This window comes from Parasteatoda tepidariorum, chromosome 11 (genome assembly GCF_982258835.1).
Source record: "Parasteatoda tepidariorum strain Cologne lab strain chromosome 11, Ptep-v5.0, whole genome shotgun sequence".
NCBI classification, from domain to species: domain Eukaryota; kingdom Metazoa; phylum Arthropoda; class Arachnida; order Araneae; family Theridiidae; genus Parasteatoda; species Parasteatoda tepidariorum.
Genome location: NC_141765.1, coordinates 12,251,332 through 12,273,200, shown reverse-complemented (window position 1 = coordinate 12,273,200; position 21,869 = coordinate 12,251,332). Strand labels below are relative to the sequence as shown.

General features: G+C 28.3%; 1 protein-coding gene across 5 annotated transcripts in view; it reads right to left on the bottom strand.

Moving 5' to 3' along the window:
• The window catches only part of da (transcription factor daughterless), a 56,467-nt gene extending 39,017 nt beyond the window's left edge, over positions 1-17,450 (bottom strand). For 3 of the 5 annotated variants that reach the window (XM_016068427.4, XM_071187744.2, XM_016068428.4), the window contains exons 1-8: positions 17,291-17,449; positions 11,899-11,963; positions 11,702-11,810; positions 8,854-8,879; positions 7,853-7,891; positions 6,148-6,232; positions 3,598-3,752; positions 1,002-1,232 (exon numbers count right to left, since the gene is read on the bottom strand). In XM_016068427.4, coding sequence (XP_015923913.2) covers positions 1,002-1,232; positions 3,598-3,752; positions 6,148-6,232; positions 7,853-7,891; positions 8,854-8,879; positions 11,702-11,810; positions 11,899-11,963; positions 17,291-17,372 — 792 coding nt within the window. In that variant the 5' untranslated portion in view covers positions 17,373-17,449. Of the gene's footprint in view, positions 1-1,001; positions 1,233-3,597; positions 3,753-6,147; positions 6,233-7,852; positions 7,892-8,853; positions 8,880-11,701; positions 11,811-11,898; positions 11,964-17,290 lie in introns of all 5 variants that reach the window. The other 2 variants (XM_071187742.2, XM_071187745.2) reach the window with 1 other exon arrangement.
• Between the last annotated feature and the right edge of the window lie 4,419 nt (positions 17,451-21,869).

Below are 21,869 nucleotides of genomic sequence, written 5' to 3'. Positions count from 1 at the left end.
TGTTTAACACCCATCACTTGACTTGTTTTAGGGATTAGCGGTTCCCTTTCTTGAATTCATCCCCCGTCTCAGAAAGAGCCCACCAGAGGATCTAGATTTCTTATTTTTGCGCCCACGTGAAAAGGTTAAAAAAGGTTACTTAAAAATTACTAATATAAGCATAAAACAGGAAAAACATTTTGTAACTGGAAAAATTTATTTGTTAATTTTTTATTCCTTACTTGTGAGAATGAAGTCAAATATAAGAAAGATCAAATTCTTTTAGATATATATTGATTCCTTTATAGAGAATTATAGAGTTTTTCTATTATTCTTTATAGGTTGAACTATCAGAAAGGAATTTTACCTATAGAGAATTTAATGAAAAATATTCCCTAATTTACACTTTTTTAATGATTAATATTATTTTTCTTTTGAATTGTTAATTAGTTTATTTGTAATAAAAAATATTTTTGAAAAATCATTCACATTTTTATTACTTTTAAGAGAAGTAAACCAAAAATTTTTACTAACTTCTTTTCCATTAACATACCAAATTTTTTCTGGCAAAAACTTACATACTTAATAAAAAAAATTTTACATTCTTTAAATGAAAATTAAGAACCATTTCAAATATTGATGAATAGTCACTTACATGAGTAAGACAGCTCACAAAAACCTTGAACCGTTTTATAAATTTTTTAGAAGTTGCTATTATTTCGAAAGGCATTTCCAGCACATTATGCTAAATATAAAGTTTTGCATAGGCAGTATTTATAAAAATTATTTTTCAAAAAAGTCAAGAATTCCTTGGATGGCTGTTCTAGATCGCATGGAAACTGTGCAGCAATTTTCACTTATATCAAAAATTAAATTTTTTTGACTAGTGAGAACCCTATTGCAGTAAATCTTAATGCATTATAATAACACACTGGTACGAATTTTAATTGAATATTAAACAGAAAGATCAATAAATTGATTAAAAATAATTGATCAATAAATTATTTAAAATGAAATCATACAGATGCAAGAGCTTTTCCTAATGTGTCACCAGTTTGTGTTTGTTGCCGGTTACCAAGGGGATCTGTGGAGACTAAAGGACTTGGAGGACTTGTAGTTTGACCATAAAGAGGAGAGGCTGTTGTATGGGCCATAGAAGCTCTATGGCTGGACGGGTCCCTGAAACTAGACATGGGTGGAAGACTATTGGCCATCAGTGATGGATCGTGGGTTGTGGAAACTGAATTATACACCTAAAATAAATGCAAATGTGTAATTAATAAAACATGTTAAATTTAGAACAAATTACTTAATTTTTCAAAATTAAGTTATAGTCAAACTTGATACTCTCGCATGAAATTTTATCTATCTGATCAACTGAAGAACTTAAGAGAGGGACATAAGATTCAGAGATACAAGCTACTTTGAAATATATATACATATATATAGATAGATAGATAGATATACAGTAAAACCTTTCTTAACCACCACCTCTAAACAATGGGCAACTTCCAAAGAACGACCCTATATTTATGGTGTATCAAACATCTTCCAAAAATTTTACATTACAAGGAACCTTCGTACAACAATGTCTGAACAACGGCCAGTCGTTGCTAGAATGAATTTTACATTGAGGTGTAACCTAGTAAACTTTTCATCTCTTGTTTGCAATATTGTCATTAATTTATCATTATTAAACATATTTTCCACATCTGTCATCACAGTCAAGTCATTGTTAACCATTTCATAAGCATTCATACAATACAATAATCAATCAGATTTGACAGCTCCATTGTGCTTACTACAATTAAGCAGCATCTTTCAAGGGTAGTTAGCAGGAATTACAGGAATCTTGTTCTAACATACATTATAAGCAATAATTCTTGAATTGTCATTGATTAGCTTCCAATTCAAGCAGTTAGTAGATATTACCAGCACTTGCGCCTAAGAAGCGAAGTGTGTGTGTGCCCAGCCAATATTTTGTGAGTGATTTCATTTTTTTCTTTCTTAACATTCTAGACTAGCAATTCCCAATTTTTTCTGCTACAGAACCTTAAATTATCTACCTTCTTTAGATGGAACCTAAACTTTATGAATTAAGTTTATTAAGGTAATACTGAATATTATAACCTATATAACTGTTTTTAAAATATTTAATTAGAAGAATGAAAATTTTTCCTTGTTTTATCATTAATAATTTTTAATTAGGTTCAATGTCTGACAGTTAAATTTAGTCTTCATCCTATATTTAGTCAAGTTATGAATTTGTTTTTGTGTATATACATAAGCTGAAAAGGAATAAAATAATTATGATTTTTTTTTCGAAATGAAAACTAAAAACAAATACTATAAATAATCGTTGAAAATGGTTATGAAGGAAACATTATCAAAGAATTTAATTATATTAGTATTTTGATTTGAATAGTAAATACTGATGCAATATTTCATAAATGCTTTATCTTTTCATAATTTACTCCTTATTTTGTTATTAGAAATATTATATTTTCTTTTTAAAAATGCCATTTCTATTTCATTGGCATCTCATTTGAAATAAGCTGAGAGATTAAATAAATGATTTATCAGTTGCATCCAAATATAAGCAGAGGTTTCAAAACTCATCACTGACATTAAAAAGTACTGTTAAACAAATGTTTCACATTGCAATACTCTCTACAATTATAAGAACCTTAATCTCCAGTTATAAGCAATGTAGTATAAAGTCTAAATAATTGTGTCAAACAGAAAAGATGCACCGATGCCACCACACCAGCACAATATAAGCCTGTTATGAGAGAAAGAGAAAAGCTTCAACTCTACAATATACCTATTCTCCACATATCGAGGGGGAATATTTGCTTGTGGTGAATGGACTGTATTACGGAAAACTTTCCCTCTTCACCCAGGAATGGAAACAGGTTAAAACAGCCACAAAAACCTTTCTTTCAGAAGTTTGGCATTATGATTTAAGTATTCGCTAACTGGTCCTCCTCAACGAGGGAAGACCACTTTTAATAAATGTGTGTTTAATTTATGGTAGCTGATGTGCTTGGAGATGTACATCGCAGGAGAAATGAAGTATCAACAAATTTAAGTATATGTAAATAAATCTGAGTGGTAATTAGTTATTTTAATGTAACATTATAAATAATTGGATATGTTGTTTTTTTTTCTTTGATCAAGTGATAGTAAATTATCACTATATGTGAGATAATCATATAATAATAAAGTTTTAATAAATAGGAGTGTAAGTAAAAATTTTATGTTTTGTCTCATCATTTCAACTTTCCTATAGTTCAATCTTATTTTATTCTTCAAATTAATATTCCTTTATTGTTTTTTATTGTTTGATAACTTGATTTTTTATACATGTTTGAGCAACCAAATCACTTATAATTCCAAATAGCAGTCACATAGTTCAGAGATTTTTCTTAATAATAATCTTAAAAATACATGACTTATACTATAAACTTGATTTTCTTACTAAAAGGTTAGTCACCTCATTTTCACTAAAACCAAATATATCACTATAGACTTTAAAATATATATATACATAATTCAGTTTCAGTTAAACTACTAATTTGTTAAACACAAAAAAAAAAGAAAATTATCAAAATTTACCATTGGTTCTGGGGGTAAATGCATCGTGGAAAAGGCAGAAGATGTAGGTGTTGGATGTGATGCAGGTATACCAATCACAGAATTCGCGTATGAATAAGAGGAGGATTGTAAACTTGAACTCGTAGACCAGGGGTCTGACGTTGCACGAGGGCCATCTAAAGAAAAATCAACTCATACACAAAAAGGAAAAGAACATTGTTAACAATTTAATATACATACAGAGAAGAGCATACCTAAAGTAGAGAATCATGTTCAAATTGTATAACTATAGAACTACACCAAGTTTTAACATTTTTTAATCCCAGCTACAGCATTTGTCCACTAACAATTATAGTTCAATAGGATGACTAATTTTAAGACAATAAATTTATTTTATACTCCTCACTTGCAGTTTTTCCCCACTTTACAATTTTAGGTTTTTATTATTTACTTATCGTTTATTTATCATCAATAACTTTTGTGAACTATTATGATTTTTCTCTTTTTTCGTAATTTTACATCAGTAGAGATAATATTTAGTTTTTATTCAGGTGCAGCATGTTTTTTTTGTAAAAATAAAGTAATACTTAGAAATCAAGATTTCTGGGAATTAATTTGGAATATGCATCTATCCTAAAATTTTCAGATATCTGAACATATGAGCTTTTACTGTAACAAAATTACTGCAATTGTATTATCCAATTAGCTGAGTATTGATCCAATTAGCTGAGGTTATATTTTTTTTATCAATTTTATTAAAATAATAAGAATTTAGTGAAACAATGAGCTTTTAAAATTTAAATTTAGGGAATCACAACATTGCTTAAAATTAATAAAACTCAAATGCGCTGGTTTAAAAACCTGTACATTATATTTAACTGTGAGGGATATAAATAAAAGTCTTATAATGGCTTAATTGAATTTTTTTTTCATGCAGTAAAAATGAAATTGGTATTTAGTCAATTTATCACTAAATCCTGATGTCAGATGAGGAAAAAAAAATCTATTCCAACAAATTTCAATATCGCCCTGCACTACACTCAGTATTTATTGCAGTCAAAAGAGTAGCAAGAGCACTTAATTTTATTTGGAACACAGTTCCTGATTTAAAAAAAAGTTACAATTACTTCCTAGATGGTACAAGCGAAATTTATTGCCAAAATAAATTTTGATTGTTTTTTGACATAAACTAACATCAACTTAATGATAACTTTTATTATCTTTGCAGAGTATTTTTTTTATTTAATTTTTATATTGTTCGATGAATTTGTTATTCGATTTGAAAGTTACTTTAAAGTTATTAATGTTTTTTAATTACATTTTTCTCTTATTTTCTCCAAAAAGAACCTTTCTTTTTTTTCAATCAGGCATTTAGTTAGGAAAACAAACTTTACATTTTGTGTGAGTATGTGTCACACATAGATTTTTTTTATCAAACATTGTTTTCCTTCCTTCTTTAATTTGTTATTTTGAAATTAAATTTTTTAAATCTGTTCAAGCACAAGTACTACAAGTCTGTATGATCATCCTGCATTGCAAATATTGAGAAATAAATTTATTTTGTCATTTACCCACCCTAATGAATATTTTTAAGTTGAATAAATGAAAATTAAACATTATTGAATTAAATATTAATATAATTTTTTATTGAAAGCTTTGATCTTTGATGATCCATTTACCGAACCGACCAAGGTCTCAGCATATTTAACTGTATTATAGATAATATAACAAGAATATTGAATTTTTGTTACTATATCACTACATCAAGAATAAAACAAAAATTAAGTTAATAAAACTAATAGTTTTGAAGTTTTAAGGATTTATGAGCATAATACAAAAATTATAATTTTCATAAATGAAACCTTAATCACTTCTTAACAATTAGTTCTATCTACATAATGTTGATTTTGATTTCTTCAGATTCAGCGTAAAAAATAATTCAAAAACAATTCCAAACTGGTCTAGATAGCAATATTTAAGCTGTTCAAAATCAGAGAAAAAGCTTTAAAACAATAAAAATTAAAAATAAAGAGTTCAAATAAACCTAGAGTAAATAATAAAACTTCAAATGCTGAATTTTTTTTAAAATATTAAAATTCAAACAAACAGTAGAAAGATAAATCCACTATAGAAAATGGGAAAGTGATCCTGGCATAATTTGTTTGAATTTTTAAAATAAAAACAGAAAATCAACATTTGAGGCCTCATGTTTATTTTTGGTTTATCTGAACTCATACTTTTCTTAAGTTTTTCATTACTAATAGAAGTGAAACAAAATTTGCTATGAAGGGTTTCTTCCTTGGTATAGCGATGTCTCTCAAGGGGTAAGTAGTGGCTAGAAAACTGTATTTCAATTAATTTACTATTAACATTTAATAAGTGAAAATTCCTTAAAATGATTGGGAAATTTAAAAAAAAAATCATATTAGGCTTTTTAAAACCATAATTTTGTTAGAAACTTCAAAAGAATGGGAACTACAAATTTTATACAAGTTAAATAATTCTTTTGGTCAGCATTATAAATCTGTAAGATAAAATTTCATAGTGAACTTTAGTTATTTATATTTTTACCTATGAAAAATGCATCAGAATAAGGTCCAGGCTTTGAAGAGTTGAATCTCCCAGAGTCTTGATCAAAACCATCAGTATTGAAAGGCTGCAATATAATTGAATATAATTAACATAAAAAGCATTATTTTTATTTCAAGGCAACTCTGAACTCTCTATGTATAAGGTTTTGTTTACTCTGCTTTAAAGGCAACTCTGAACTCTCTATGTATAAGGTTTTGTTTACTCTGCTTTAAACAGTCAAATGAAACATTCACAAACAACTTATATTTCATTTTTAAAAAAGATATTTAAAAGCTTCATTTAGAATCCTTTAAATTTAAATGATTATTTTCTCCAAAAATACTAGTAGCAAACTAATTTTACGCTTTTAGGATATTAAAATATGTGAAATGCATTAAAAGCAAACAAGTCTGAATTGCTGAAGTTATTATTTGATCATTTATACTTCAGTCCTACATTCTCCTTACTTAAAAACAAAAAAAAAAAATTTTATGCTTAAAATAACTAAACAGGTACAATAAATAGTGTACTAGTTATTTTAATAATTGGAAATAATTAAACTTCTGAAACTACTTTCAGATTACAAAAGTCACTATATAAGTAAACTGACAGTCCCACAGATCTTTATGTCAATGTACCTAATATTTTTCAACATTATATATAAAAGTAGCGTCTCAAAGGATGAATGGAAAGAAAAATTTATTTACATACATACTGTAAAACCTCTGCATTTTTGAAAAATATTCTTCACTAGGTAGAGAACGCAAAAAAAAATTTCAACAATTGTTTTTTGTTTTAATTTTACCAGCACTTAACAGTATTACTAATATAGTGGTTAACATTTTCGTTATTCAATTCATTAAACTACTAATGCATAACTTTTCTACCACTAATAAAAATCTTTTCAAGTTGCTTAGAATATTCCGCAGAAATTGGAGGGAATGGATCTCTAAAAATAATCAGAACATGACCAAACCAATCAAATAATATTTTCAAGATGTTTCTAACTTGAAAAATAACCCTATTTTTAAAAAGTTGTACCAAGCAAAATACACAAAAAGTTGCTCTCTTGAATTTATTTACTTTTTTATGCATATTGTTTTTATTCTTTAATTTTTTTAAATGAACGTTTTTAATAATTTTGATTAGATTACTATCTATACAGCTCTTTATGAAACTTAACAAAACACCTGTCCAAGAAAGCCTGAAGTGAGATGAAACTAAATTAAAAATATAATACTTATACAATAACACATTTGGCTAACATCTTTGGGCTAGATGGCTTATGCTGATCAGAATATTCAAATACTTTACACAGTAAGGAGAGTTTTGTGAATATGCCAGAGTTGCCTACAAAAACTTCATAACTTACACAGAGACCACTTTAATCCTTCCTCATAAAAAGGCAAATTTGGATCTTTATAGTGTTTTACAAGTTTGGCTCATCATAGTCAAAGTGCAGATTATTTCAATTTGCATTATTATCAATTATACAATAAATGGTGTTAAAATTTAATTTCTCCTACTTCTATATTAAATAGCTATTGTTTAGTAAGAAAATAAATCCAAAAAATTTCACCAATCCAGCAAGACACACTTAAGTTTCCAATAAAATTATTGAAAAAAGAGAAGAGAGACCAGATAAAATGAATAAAACAAACAAATATAAACTACTTTTTAATAACATAAATTAGTAGTTACTCACAGGAATCCAATGGCTATCTAATTCCTTATTCTCAGAACCCTAAAATAAAAAATATTTTAATATCGTTTAAATTAATATTTTCACTTTCAAGAAAAATATTTCAAATTATAATATTTACTGAAAAACAATCCTACAGAAAGATATTTAATCTGATATTTTAATACAATAAAAATACATGTAAGAAGTACAGCTTATTGTGAGAATCTTTCTACTTTAATTGACGAGAGACAACATGCAATTGTTCTCTTAATCATAACCTTTTTCAAACTTTTTGCAATTTTTCTTTGTGCTTCAAAATTTACTTAATTTTTTTTTATAGAAATAATGCATTTTAATATTAAAGAATTGTGAACAACATTAATTCATTTCTAGAGATCATACTAGTACCATGAAATCAAAACTTACGAATTTAGCAGTTTTTGGTACAAAAAATATCACACTTTTTTGAAAAGTGAAATCTAGGGAAAAAAATTAAGCTAGCTTTAATTAAACTTAAACACTATTTAGCAATTTTATTGATCTTCAAGCGTTTCTTTTCCCACAGACTTTCTTAAAGTGCAGCACAAAACCAAACTAGTTGAAAAGAGAACTTCCAACGAAATAAAGAGAAAATAGATCAATATTTATGTTTTGTTTTACAAATTCCAATAATGCATTTTTTACAATTAAAAGTTTTTATTGGTGAGCAACTCACTGTAATGACAACTTTTCACTTACTGTGTATTTTTATTATAACAGGATTTTATTGTAAAACATATTTAAACAAACTTTTTATAATATAGTTATATTCAACAATACAATTTTAAATACTTAAGAGATGGTCTTTCACTTTGATAATATTAGTAATTACTAAAACAGAACAATACAAACTAGGCATGACGTTGTATTTTAATCCAATGCTTTCAAAAAAAAAATTTTTTTTTTTTTACACCACAAAATAGCAAATTGCTAAAAATATTAAAATAGTCAAATCACATAGAGAAAAAAAAACTAATACATACATCCCTTTTTCGTTTGACAGGTGGACCTGGAAAAAAATTTAAATAAACATTATATGAATGAAAATAAGACCTATAATTTTCAATCAAATTTTAAGACTCTCTATATCAGATAAATTGGCAACACATGGCATTTATTTTTGGTTTATCTTATGAACATAATAAAAATAGATTTCTTATGCATAATATAGATATATATATAATATTTATATATATGGGTCATTCTCAAAAAAAGGTGATTTTTTAAGTCCCTTAGTAATAAATATTAGGAAATACAGCAGATTTCTTAATATTTTTCTTCATCATTTTTCATAAAATTCTAACTAACAAATCATATGCATTTCTGCTAAATGTATTTAACATTTCATTCTTATTTTTTAAATAAACATAACTTCAAAATCCCCACCGTGGACGTCCCTACGTCTACACAAAATAATTTTTTATGGCTGTTAAACAATTTAAATGTTATTTTAATGATTTTTGTAGTTTTACATAGTTAAATGTTTATAGTAACTTTTTAATTAATATTTTTTTTAAAAAAAATTTATTTTTATAAAATAAATTACTAGTAAACTTTGTCCATCAAAAATGAAATCTCCCTCCATGGACAATTAAAATAGTTCGGTAAATATGCAATAAAGGGCAGCTGCTCCCTAAAAGACAGCTGCTGGGAAAGGTAACCATTCTATTTTCTAATGTTAACTATCAGTTATTTTTGTTCCCCTTGGTGTCAGTTTTGGATTGTTGTGTTCAACTGGGGTTTCGCAAAGTTCTCACTGTATACTCCGTGGACATCATAAAGAAGGTAAGAGAAAAAATTTTTATTTTTGATAGATGAATTTTAGATTGCAAAAATAGTATATTTAATAAAAAGAACTGCACCATTTTTGTAACTTTAAAATCAAAAATCAGTAAAATTCAAGAACTAGTTTTTGTCTCCTCTGTGGACATAACAAGTCAACGGAGAAGACACAGTCAATGGAAGAAACAATGTGTTAAATTACCATAATACAATTTTAATAATTAAAAAACTATTTTCTTTTAATTGATATTTTTTTAAATGAAACAAATGTGTTAATTTGTTTTTATTTTTAAAGAAAATCAATTAAGTTTAACTTTTTCTTATTGGAGAAGTAAATATTGGCAATTTTTCTAAATAATTTCTGTGATGGTTAACATTCTTTTTCTCTTCAAATTTTAGGAAAAAAATGGCATAACCAAAATGTAAAAAAAGAAAGCAATCAAATGTTCAAATGCAAAAGAGAAGGAAACAGAAAAAACTTAGTATGAGAGAAGCTAGACGGAAATTAAAAGAAAACCCTATATTGTTTGAAGAAAGTAAAAAAAAAAAAAAAAAAGAGCAAGAGATTTTAAAATCAGTATCAGAAAAAGGTTTAGCAGAAAAATCATGATTAAATGCACTTAAATTTCTAGAAATTGATAGAGCAAGCCACTTGTGCCCAGGGAAAAAAGAAACAAGAAAAGAGAAAAAACAAAAACGTTATTTGGATGACAGTATGTGTAACGTGCATAAAATTTTCATAAAAGAGTACCCTCAACACTCAACTTTCATGTGGAGTCTGAATTTTTATTTCAATAGTCTTTACATTTTAATTTATTAATATTCAGTAAGAGTTACTTAAAAAATTGTACACCTAGGTTAAAAATGGATGTAATGAAATATTTTATTATTTACTTATTAATGTTAAACTCATATCAGTTGTACCCAATAATTAATGAATTAGTCATCATTGACATTTTATAACATAAAATGTCTCCTCCATTGACTATTACATTTCCTCTGTGGACAAGGCAGAAATTAAAATATTTTAAATCTTGTAAAGAATAAAATAGAAAACTTGACCATTATTATAAGGACAGATAACAAAAATAAATAAAGGCATTTATGTAATTTTTATCACTTTTTAATTACTTTAATTTAAGAAAATTTTTTAGTCTAATTATATCTTTTCAGTGAGAATGACTCATATATATATATATATATATATTAACGCAGAGAAAATAAAAATAAATAGAAGTTTCTTGTGTCAAAGACACTTTTCTTTCTTTGGGCTGCTTCTTTTGCTCTCTAATATTTTTAATGGTATATTTCTTGTTATAATCATGAGCAATCCAAGCAAGATTTTTAATCTTTCTAATTTCCACCTCTGATCTTTCTTGATGGTGATAATTGTTTGTTGGGATGCTAATTCTACCAGAGGTTGAAGTATTTAAGGTCAATGGTGAAGTTCATTGTGAAAGGCCATCACCAACCACCCCCGAGAAAAATAAGACTATTGTAACTAAATTCTTGAGAACAAATAGTTATTTAAAAGTTAATTTCAAGCCTCATATATAAAATCTTCTAAGTACCAACCTGTCTTATCAAAAACTGGAAGTGTCACTATAACAACCTTTGACCTTTTCCTTGTTTTGGGATCTACTCCTTTGTCAATTCAAAAATGCCAATGGTTTCCTAGCTACCTCACACTCCTCGCCTTGCTTTTTCAGACATTTTTTTGTAATAGCATTTGATAACTCTTATGAAAGGACATCATTTTGAAACAATTGACCAAGTCAAGAGGCTTGCATCACCAAGGTTCTAAAGGATATTCTGTGAAAAGGTTTACTTTGATGCCTTTGATGTCAGAATATCTCGAAAGAAAGAATATATAAATCAAAAAAGGTCTACTTTGAAACCTGTTAATGCAAGGTAGTCAATTGACTAGGGGACATTATTTTCCAGATACAGCATATATATGTGGGTTACTGAATGAAATATGTGTTCTATGAAAGGCTAAAGAAGTCATGGCGTAGCATATAAAATTTTAAGCTTAAACTTAATTCATACCTCTGACTGGCTCAGCAGGAAGCAACCTTTGTTGGACTGTGTTTGAATACTGAAAATATGCATCCCCAACAGGAAGTAGTTCTACTGGGGGAAAAGTATTTAAACACTCCTAAAACAAAACAAATTAAGTCATATATACAATTACAGATGTCTAAAACATTAGATTTAATGTAGTTTAAACAAAATATTATTAATACCTGTGTCAAACCATCTTCCCCTGCATTTGGATATGTCATTGGATAAGTCATGTCCCGCGACTTATCTGAAATCCATAAAAAGAAAATTACAATCAAAATAAATGTTTGCTTTATCAGGGGTCTGTCCAGGCCGAATTTACTACCATTTAGCGGTACCTTCACAAATTCAACTTTAGGAAAAACGGTAGTTTCACAAAATACTTTTTCTCAAAATTTTATTTTTGTTTCCCTTAAGAAATGATAAATCCATATTTTTACCATATTTTTGTGTTGATATTTTAATATAATTTCACAAATTATGTCTAAATTTTCACAAAATAGGTACCTCTCAGAAAAACCTAGACGGACCCCTGTTTATGCCTATTCTTAACTTGAACCCTTAAAAAAGGTTTACAAAATATCTAAATAAAAGCAAGTGAAGTACAGACAAAAGGCATGTTGGAAGACCGGATGAGTAGAGAATATTCAGGGTGAACTATGCAATTCCTACAGTGCAGTTTTTTGTCTTCTTCATAAAAAAAGTCTATGTTAGCAATCAAGAACTACTTACAAATATAAATTAAATGGAGAAATGTAAATATGATAATAATAAAAACTTTATCAGGATTAACATTTGAAGTAAATAATCAAAGATTTAACAATGTTTGTCAGATAATGAAACGAATCATCATAGGAAAGTATAGAATGCAATAAATATCAACACATCATCTATGATCAGAAGATAAAAATAACAATTAAATTAAAAGAAAATGTTTATTCAAGTAATTTTTCATTACAATTATTTTTTCCCTAGCTTTTTTTTAAAAGGTAGAAAGGCATAGATAAATATTAAAATTCATTTTCTATTATTAGAATGCATATGCTTATTCACCGCAGGTGACCAGCCGACCCGCGAAGCGGGTTTACAGCTTTTCGCGGTCCCCGCGAAATGTTTATGCTTGTATTCTATTATTGATATGCCAGATCAATTTGTTATGTGTTTTGTAACTAATGTGGTTTACTTTTTAAATAATAAACCACTTCATGCTGAGAAATATGATCGTATAATTCAAATTAAGTAAACCACATGCTTCTTTTTTCCTTTTTTTTTTTTTAATCAACATAGTGTTGTTTGTGTCTGTCTAAATTCAAAATCCTTGCCCCCACATTAGAAAGAAATATTTACAACCAGAAAAAATAGAGAATTAAATGAACTATGCTAAGCTATGTCATGAACTTATGCCTACAATTATTTAATATCAAACTATGCTAAAGGTTTTATTAATATTTTTTTAAAGGCCATTCTCATGCATGTGAAAATTTATTTTTAATGGCAAGCGCACTTCTGAAAAAGAACTGAAAAACTTACAAAATAAGATAGTCAGACCCAGTGTGACACAATTATTCTTATTTTTATATTAACCAACAATAGATTAACTAGTTTGTAGACAACAAATAGAAGTTATGAGTAAATAATATTCACAAGTAATGTAAATAATAATGAAATAATCTTAAAAGTAATGTAATTATACACTATCTGGAAGAAAGTGACGGGACACCCCTCGAAAAGTAGAAAAGTCGACAATACAGCTGACACAGGCACAATAATAGGTATCACGTGTCAGCCATATCCTACAAATACTCTGGAGTCGACTAGATTTGTTTTTGTCAAGATGCCACCACGGAAAGAGTTGTCTGAGTTCGAGAAAGGTGTGTTACTTGCATTACATCTTGCCAATGTGTCAATTAGGGAGATATCCCATCTCTGTAACTGCTCAAAATTCAACTGTTTCACGTGTTTTGTGTCGCTACAAGACTGAGGGACACTGTCAGAACAAAACCCGAAGTGGACGACCTACAGTTCTCACCAGCAGGGACCGGCGGGTGCTCGACAGGGAGATTCGAAGTAACCGTCCAACATTCATGGATAACATCGCTAATGAGTTTAGACAAGCCACTCTTAGATAAAGGTCAATATCACGGGAGAGAGGAATAGCAGGCAAAATCTCATCTCGTCATTTTCACGGGAGCGAGAAGGAATGGGTTAAAGTAATAAAGGTTTAATTAGAGTATTATATAAATTAATCTCAGTTTTAATGGAAAGTAAGTTTGTAGTTGGTCTCTCAATCCAAAATAACACCTATTAACCATTGTTATCCTGCTTTAATTTCTGTTTTGATATAATTATTAACTGTAACAATAGTTCCTAGGTATTTGAATACACTGACTCCTTCAAATGTATAATTACGAAAGTCACAAAAAATAAAGCCTCGAAATTTTGATTACTGACTGCCATAAATTTGGTTTCATCCTGTTTAAGCAGAAGCCTCAAGCTTTGTAATACTCATCTACCAATATTTGAACAGACTCTTGGATAACACTGGGTAACAAATTTTTTGTTTTATTTATGCAAATATTTGATCTTGTCTAATTCGGGGATTTCAAATCTGAAATTAGTTTTGCTTCTTAAGCCAAATTTTTTTATAAAAACATTTTTAGTCTATTTTTTGTTAAAAAAAACAAGTCTAAAAATATATATATAGTTAAATATAGCAACAAATTTTTAAGAGTTACGGCATATTGTTTGAATTGAAAATTGCATAGGAAACAATACGAGGAAATATCATAATACACAGCTAAGAGATCTTCCCTACTAGAACCTGTTTAGAAGTGCACAAAGAAACAGCTAAAAATAGGAAATCGCCCCTAGCGGCGTATGACATTTTTGGCCAGGGGTTCCAATGTAGTTTTAATCCTAATGATGTTCCCTAATTCCCCTAGAAGTTTGTTGCAACATGACCTACTATTAAATATGACATTTTTAAACTTGTACATAGACAAAACATATACTTAAAATGTCATTTTTTTTAAAAATTGTAGCTCGGAAAAAGAAATTAATTGCAGAAAAATATCGAAGAACTGTTTAAAAAATCTCATGCAACGGAAAACAAAAGAAACAAAAAAAAAATTGTTCTCTAGTGTAAATGTACCCCTTAGTATCTATATTGGCATATCTTACCACCTTCTTCAGTACAATATTAAACAGCATGCAAGAGATGGTGTCTTCCTGTCTCAAACCTCTCAACATGTAAAAAGGATTTAATAATTCCGACATAAATTTTACACTGCATTTGATATCTTTAAGGGTCATTTTTACAAGGTTAATTAGTTTATATGGGATTTCAAACTTAATCATAGCATCGAAAAATTTCCCTCTTTTGATGGAATTTAATGCTGATTTAAAATCAGTGAAAAGATGGTACATATCAATATGCTTTTGTTTTTTTCAAATATTTGCCTGAGAGAGCGACTCTTGTTAGTCGTTAAGCTTATTCCTTTAAAATCCAAATTGGTAGGCCCTAATAATATTTTAAGTATGAAGAGCAAGTCAGTCATGCAATACGATAATTAAGCACTTTAAGTTAAAAATTTAATTTTCTAAAATCGTTTTAATTAATCTCGTTCATTATTACACTGTCATTTTAAATAGATAACAACATTTTCAATAGAAAATAATTTTATAATTAATCTGGTTCATTATAACACTGCCAATATGAATCAACATTTTCAGTAGAAAATAATTTTATAATTGAGTCTAGTCTAGAATTTTTAAAGAAAATCTAACTACACTAACTTGTTTTAAAATTATTATTTATTTTAAAAGTACTAGTCCATTTAATTTTTCTATATTTAAAAATTTACAATTTTTATAAATAGTAGTTTATCCAAAAATTATTTATTTTGCAGAAATAGTTGGCAAAAAAAATCTTGAAACAATATTAGAGTGCTTAATTTTTCTGTCTGTTCAAAATAAATGCATTTTGAAATAAAATTTTTACTTGTTAAAAATTTCAAAAAAATTTAATGAAAAAAATATAATAAACATGTACATTTCTTGTATTTAAAATTAAAATATTAATAAATATATCTTATTCCAACCCAATTAACGAGTTTTGGCCTTAAAATAAAAATTAAAAAAACTTCTGTAGTGATAAAAGTTGTTATTTATATATAGATTATGTAAAGGGCACACAATGAAGTTATTATTTAAAGGACAATTTAACATTGCAATTTAGGATTTAAAGGACAATATGTATTATAATATTTTGACTTTAATGCAGTAGGTATTCATGAGAAGATTTCTAAAAAAACAATAATTCTTTGTTAAAATCAGCCTATCATAGATCCTACTAACATTTAGAAGAGAGAATGGTTTTAAAATTTCACTTTCTCCAGGATGAATACATAAACCTGAAAAATAAATCCTTTTAAAATGTTTTAAAAAGGATTGTTTAATTAATGTTAACTCTCAAATCTTTCCTACTTCAGCACATGCTTAAAAAACTCTTGATAAGTTCTATTAAAAGGGTATGAGCATATAAAATGACAATATTTTACATTACTTTGAAAACTTGAGTTTTTACATTATACAAGAAAAAATAGAATTATTGGAAAATAATTTTCTTACAAATGTTTCTATCTATTTACTTAAAAAACATCAGAGAATGTTCAAAATAAAATATTTGTGTTCCAACACATCATGCAAAACCAAATGTGTAAATGATGCTTTACAAATTAATTGTAAACAAAGGTCCCACAATGTAAAGCACTTCCATAGTTAGCAGAAACAAGCCATTTATAATGTGTTACAAATAAACTAATTTCAGCCAACTGAATCATAATTAAATTATGATTAGAACAATGGAACTCTAGATTATTTGATATGTAAAATGAAATTCTGGAAGCACTACATATAAAAATTACACACACAATTGTACACTAGATTAATTTGAAAATATTCTTTCATATTTTCAAAAACTTGCTTTAATGTAAATAATATACAAGGATTTTCCCTACAATTCAAGAAAATTCATGAATAAAATTATGAAAATCAGAAGAGCAAAAATAAAACTTATGAATGAAGAATGTACTTATGAAGAAAGGTTAATTTTTTAGTTTTCATTCATTCCACAAAACAGATATAAACAAACACAAATTTGTAACAGTAAATAAAATTACAGTATACATATAAACACTATTGATAATATATCCCATAGTTTATTCTGAAGTTATTCATATCATTTACTAACATTTGACCTTACATGTGTAGTATATTTAAATAATGTTAATGTTTAAAAACTTAGATAGATTTTTACGTAAAAAAAAGTAAATCGATGTACAAAGCAAGAGTCTAAATTGATAAAATCAAATGTTCATTTGAAGTATTCCTTTCATTTTCAACAACATAAACAAAAGCCTATATTAAATAAAATAGTAAGGAAAAAGATTATCATATAACAACAATGAAGATGGAGGCACCATAGGTATAAAACATTTAAAAACAATGACCTAATGAATGAAACTAATATTTATATAATGTGATAAAGCTTAAAGGATGCAATCGGGCCCTTACCTGGTTGTTTATTTGCTATCTTATTGAAGCAATTTTGAAATACTTCATATAAATGCATTGGTTCATCATCATTCGCCGCCATATTACTACATGTACAACAAACATACTCTCAAAGAAAGACGAAAAACTGCTTGAAAGTTGAGTTACATTTTTCTTATACTAGATAGCGCTGCTGAGCTATCAGTTGGTTGGCTAAGGGTCAATCTTATGCGTGCACGTTTATTCACTCATATGTTCACACGAGCGTGATAGGTAATTAGATTTGATTTGGTATCTGTGACTGACGTCATCAAAAATGCTAGTACTTGATAGGCTGGGAGATCGCCTTCTCTGATAGTTCAGTTTCTAAACTGTTTTCATTATCTATTTTGCTTACTATTTTGAAGTATGATGACCAGTTTTTATGAATTTTCTGAGTTTTTTCCTTACTTACGATATTTTTGCACATATTTATGCCAACCTGTTTTCAAACAAATGATTTCTGTAGAAAAAACGAGCTTAAAATCGAATACATTTATTTTCTCTCATCAGAAGTTCACATACGTCTTTTAAGGGTTTATTAATCAATTTAATATTATGTATAATATCCGTCTTTGAACAGGCGACTCAATTCTTTTGGATTTACGACTACGAATGTTCAACTCCGTAGCCTAGTAATTTTGAACCAATTCAGAAGAGAAGGAAACTCTTGGATCAGTACTCGACAGATTTAACATGCATTTAGTTACCATTTACTTACACAGGAGTCTTCGGCCAGCAGAGATCGAACCCACGAACTCTTGAACATCGGTCCAGTGCCCTACCAACCAGGCTATCCCGACCTTAATCAATTTAATAGCTTTTACTGGGCAAATAACTATTACTTAAAAAAATTTCCCATTTGTCATATAATAGTAGTAGTACTACTTTATTTACATCGCACTTAGGCTATACAATGGGCTGTTAGTGAGGGCCTGGAAAACATCCCTGAAGATGATTCGGAGACATACCATTACAATTTTGATCCTTAGCAGAGAGGATGGTTTCTTCACTTTGGTAGCCTGACAACCACACGCATTGTTGAACACTTTACGGTAAAATAATTTAAAGAGGATCGTTACCACGCAGCCAGTGGCGGATCACGCGGAGGGGGTCATAGGGGTCTTGACCCCCCCCCCCAAATTGAAAAAAATGTATAAAAATAATTTTTTTAATAGTTTACAAAAGAAATAAAATATTTTAAAAATTATTTAAGGGGCACATACACCTAGGTAGGTTGGAAAAATCGATTTTTTTTCCATCTAATTATGTTCTTCACTGTTTCAAGAATCATAATCCAAAAGATTAAAACGAAATTCGTCGTAGTTTCATTGTAAGCATTAATAATATTGAAGCACGCGGAGAGCTCCAAGCGTCATTCATTGACAGATTTGCCAAAGTTTCTAAAAAACGCATTACATTTATTATTTAAAGATGTTGAATACTTGAATTATGTATGCATTGTTCATTATGAAGAAAATAAATGGGAAAACTAGCATTAAGAACCCCAGTTTTTCTTTTTCAAAAAAATATTTTAAAAAAATTTTTTGTATCAAAAAAATTAGTTGTGTGGGGGAATCGACCCCCCCCCCCCTGGAAGAATTTCTGGGTCCGCCCCTGCACACAGCCTTGGTCCCTTTGCAGTCTGATCGAAGTTGTCACCCACCCGTTCTTCGAGCGCAGTCAGTGAAGTGATACTTGAATTCGGTGATCAACTGGGATCTGTATCTTACGATCATTTCACTAAGGAACCATTACGCATACAAACAATATAAGCTTATCATAATTTTATCTCTTATTTATTTATTTATTTTTATCTGTTATCACAAATACTAGACCGAAAGTTTTCTCTGTTTTTTTTCCTCAGCAGCTTCGCGAATAAAATTTCTATAAATTTCAATATAAATAAGAGAAAACTGTTGTCAAAAAATTAAATATAATTTATGTTAAGTAGCTTCATTTTAGAGGGAAATTAATAATCTTTAAGAGTAAGCTAGGCTTCATTCAACCAGGTCAAATGCACAGGGAAACATATGACCAGAGGAAGCACCTATCTAAATCAGATATCATTTTGCACTCTTAAGGGGAATCGGTAGGAGGGCATATGTCAATAATGTTAAGACTGACCTTTTTCTATGTACCTTTTCTAAGAAACTATTTTTGATATCGCTTTGAAATTTTTTGGGAATATTTAAGATTATGTCAGTTGTATGCTGTGACTTACTTAACAGCTCTCGTGCTACTGATATTTGCATGACGTATGTAAAATAATTTAAAAAATCCTTTTTGAACTAATCAATTCTGAAATTGGCCACTTTCTAACTAACCAGAGCATTTAAATCTCTTTTTGAAGCAGTATGTCTGGGGTCAATGAAGGTTTCAATGATATCATTATAACTACAAGAAAATTTATGTCACCAAATCGGATTTTTCTTTTATCCAAATTTTCGATCACTTAAGTGCTCTAATTTCAACTGCAGCTTTGTGTCTGAGAACAATATAAGTTTCAATCTTTTCCTGGTCACCACAAGTAGAATTTGTCTCTGTTATCGTTTCTACAATTTATCGTTATTGAATATTTTGACCACTTTTTAACTCGCTAGTGCGTTTAAATTTTAACTGGAGTTCTGTGTTAGATGATAATACAAGAAACAAGAAAAATCTTTAAAAAATAAATATTTAAACATTCTGTCTAGTTTTTATGGTGTAGGCCTCACATGAAAATTTATCGTTAAATATATTTTTCCTTACCTTTATTATATTTTTACGCAATGTATCTTCCAGTAGTATTAAAAGCGTGTTATAAAGTACAGTATTTCTTTTAAATGTTAAAAATAATGAAGTTCCTGACTTGTTAGGAGATGTTTTAGTTAAATAAAGAAATTCATTTGTTTTTAAATTATTGATTTCTATTTGGCAAAACAATTTAATTTTATTCCTTAAAAATTAAATTTTTAAACTAACATTGAGCATTAAATTTGAACGTCCTTTAAATAAAACTACACGATTCCTTATTAAGAAAAGTTCCTTGATTCCTAGATCAAAACCAATGTGGTCCATCAAGTACCGTTTTTAAAGGAGAAAAGTTTCCAAACTTATAATAAATTTGCAAATATCTTGCTCCTAATGCATCTAGAGTCTCAAAACTTCGGAAAGGTGGATATGGCTTTTGTCCCTAAAAATGTCTCCTAAATGATTATCAAGTGTGTGACGGCCCCACTGTCAATGAGCGCGCCTTTCTTTGTCTGTAATTTTTTATTGTGTGCCATTCTTCTTCAACTATTGGCATGACAGCCCTTTGTGGTTCACAGCCTTCCCTAGAACTTTCCTCCATTCTGCTCTTTTCTTTGCGATTGTTCTCCAGTTAATAATTCTTAGGATTTTGAAATCCTCCTCCACACAGTCAAGTCATCTGATCTTAGGCCTACCTCTAACTCTAGTTCCCATTGGTTTGCAATTGTAGACCTTAAATATAAAAGAATAAGGGACCATTCGGCAGATTGTGCGCTATTAACATTAAGTCGCAAGGCTAAAATCTGGATTTGGAAAAAATGGTGCGTGAAAAAACAATATAATCGTTATATTCAGACAAAAATATGCTAGAAACACAAATTCTTCTAAATGGCAATTAAATTGTTTATAACTAATATTAAATCGTTTTCTTTTATTCTAGTTTTTAAAGGTATCAAGTCTCAGTTAGTTATAAAAATATGTTCGCATGGGACTTCGGATTTTATTGTGGAACCTATAATTGCCTTTTTGAATATGGAACTGATAAATAATTTGAGAAGTACTAAATTACATAAAGAAATTACAGATTTTCAGAAGAGAATTATTAACCTAGCAATAATAAGTTGTCTTCTCTTTTTTTTCTATTATCAATTAATATTTTTTTATGCATTCAACCTATAAAAGTATATTATTTGAAATACATTTTTATTAAATAATTTTTTATCGAGTTTTATATCATTGATTGAATAATATTTGTTATGCCAATTAAATAATGGAGGAGTTTGCTAGTTATAAAATTTCAAAGTATTAATACTTAAGTTAAGAATTAATTTTATTTTTTGGTTGTTGTTTTAGAATTAGCTCGAACTGGATTTGCACATAGGAACAGTTAAATTAATCTCGATAACTCTTTTTATTTTTTAATAAATAATTTCTCGTATTTAATATTTCATATTAGCAGTGATTGGCAAATATGAAACTGATATGAAATAATAAATAAGAGCTGCTATTTTGTGAACGCTTTTGTTTTAACCTAAAAATTGCATTAACAAATTATAAAGTAAGTTGATTGCTATTTTGTGGCACTGCCTCTCGATATATTAAAATATTTATATGTTGAAAAATTAAAAATATTTTTAATTACGAAGTGAAAAAAATTAATCGTATTGTTCTAAATACTTGAAATATAAAAATGAAAGAATTAATTTACGCAATAAATGAAGTTGTTTTATTTAAAGGTCGGAATTCTCGGCAGCTTTTGTCCTGAAGTTCTGGAAAAAAAGTTGTTACTGTGAGACTAAAAGTATGACAAATTGGCAGAGGTTTTGTT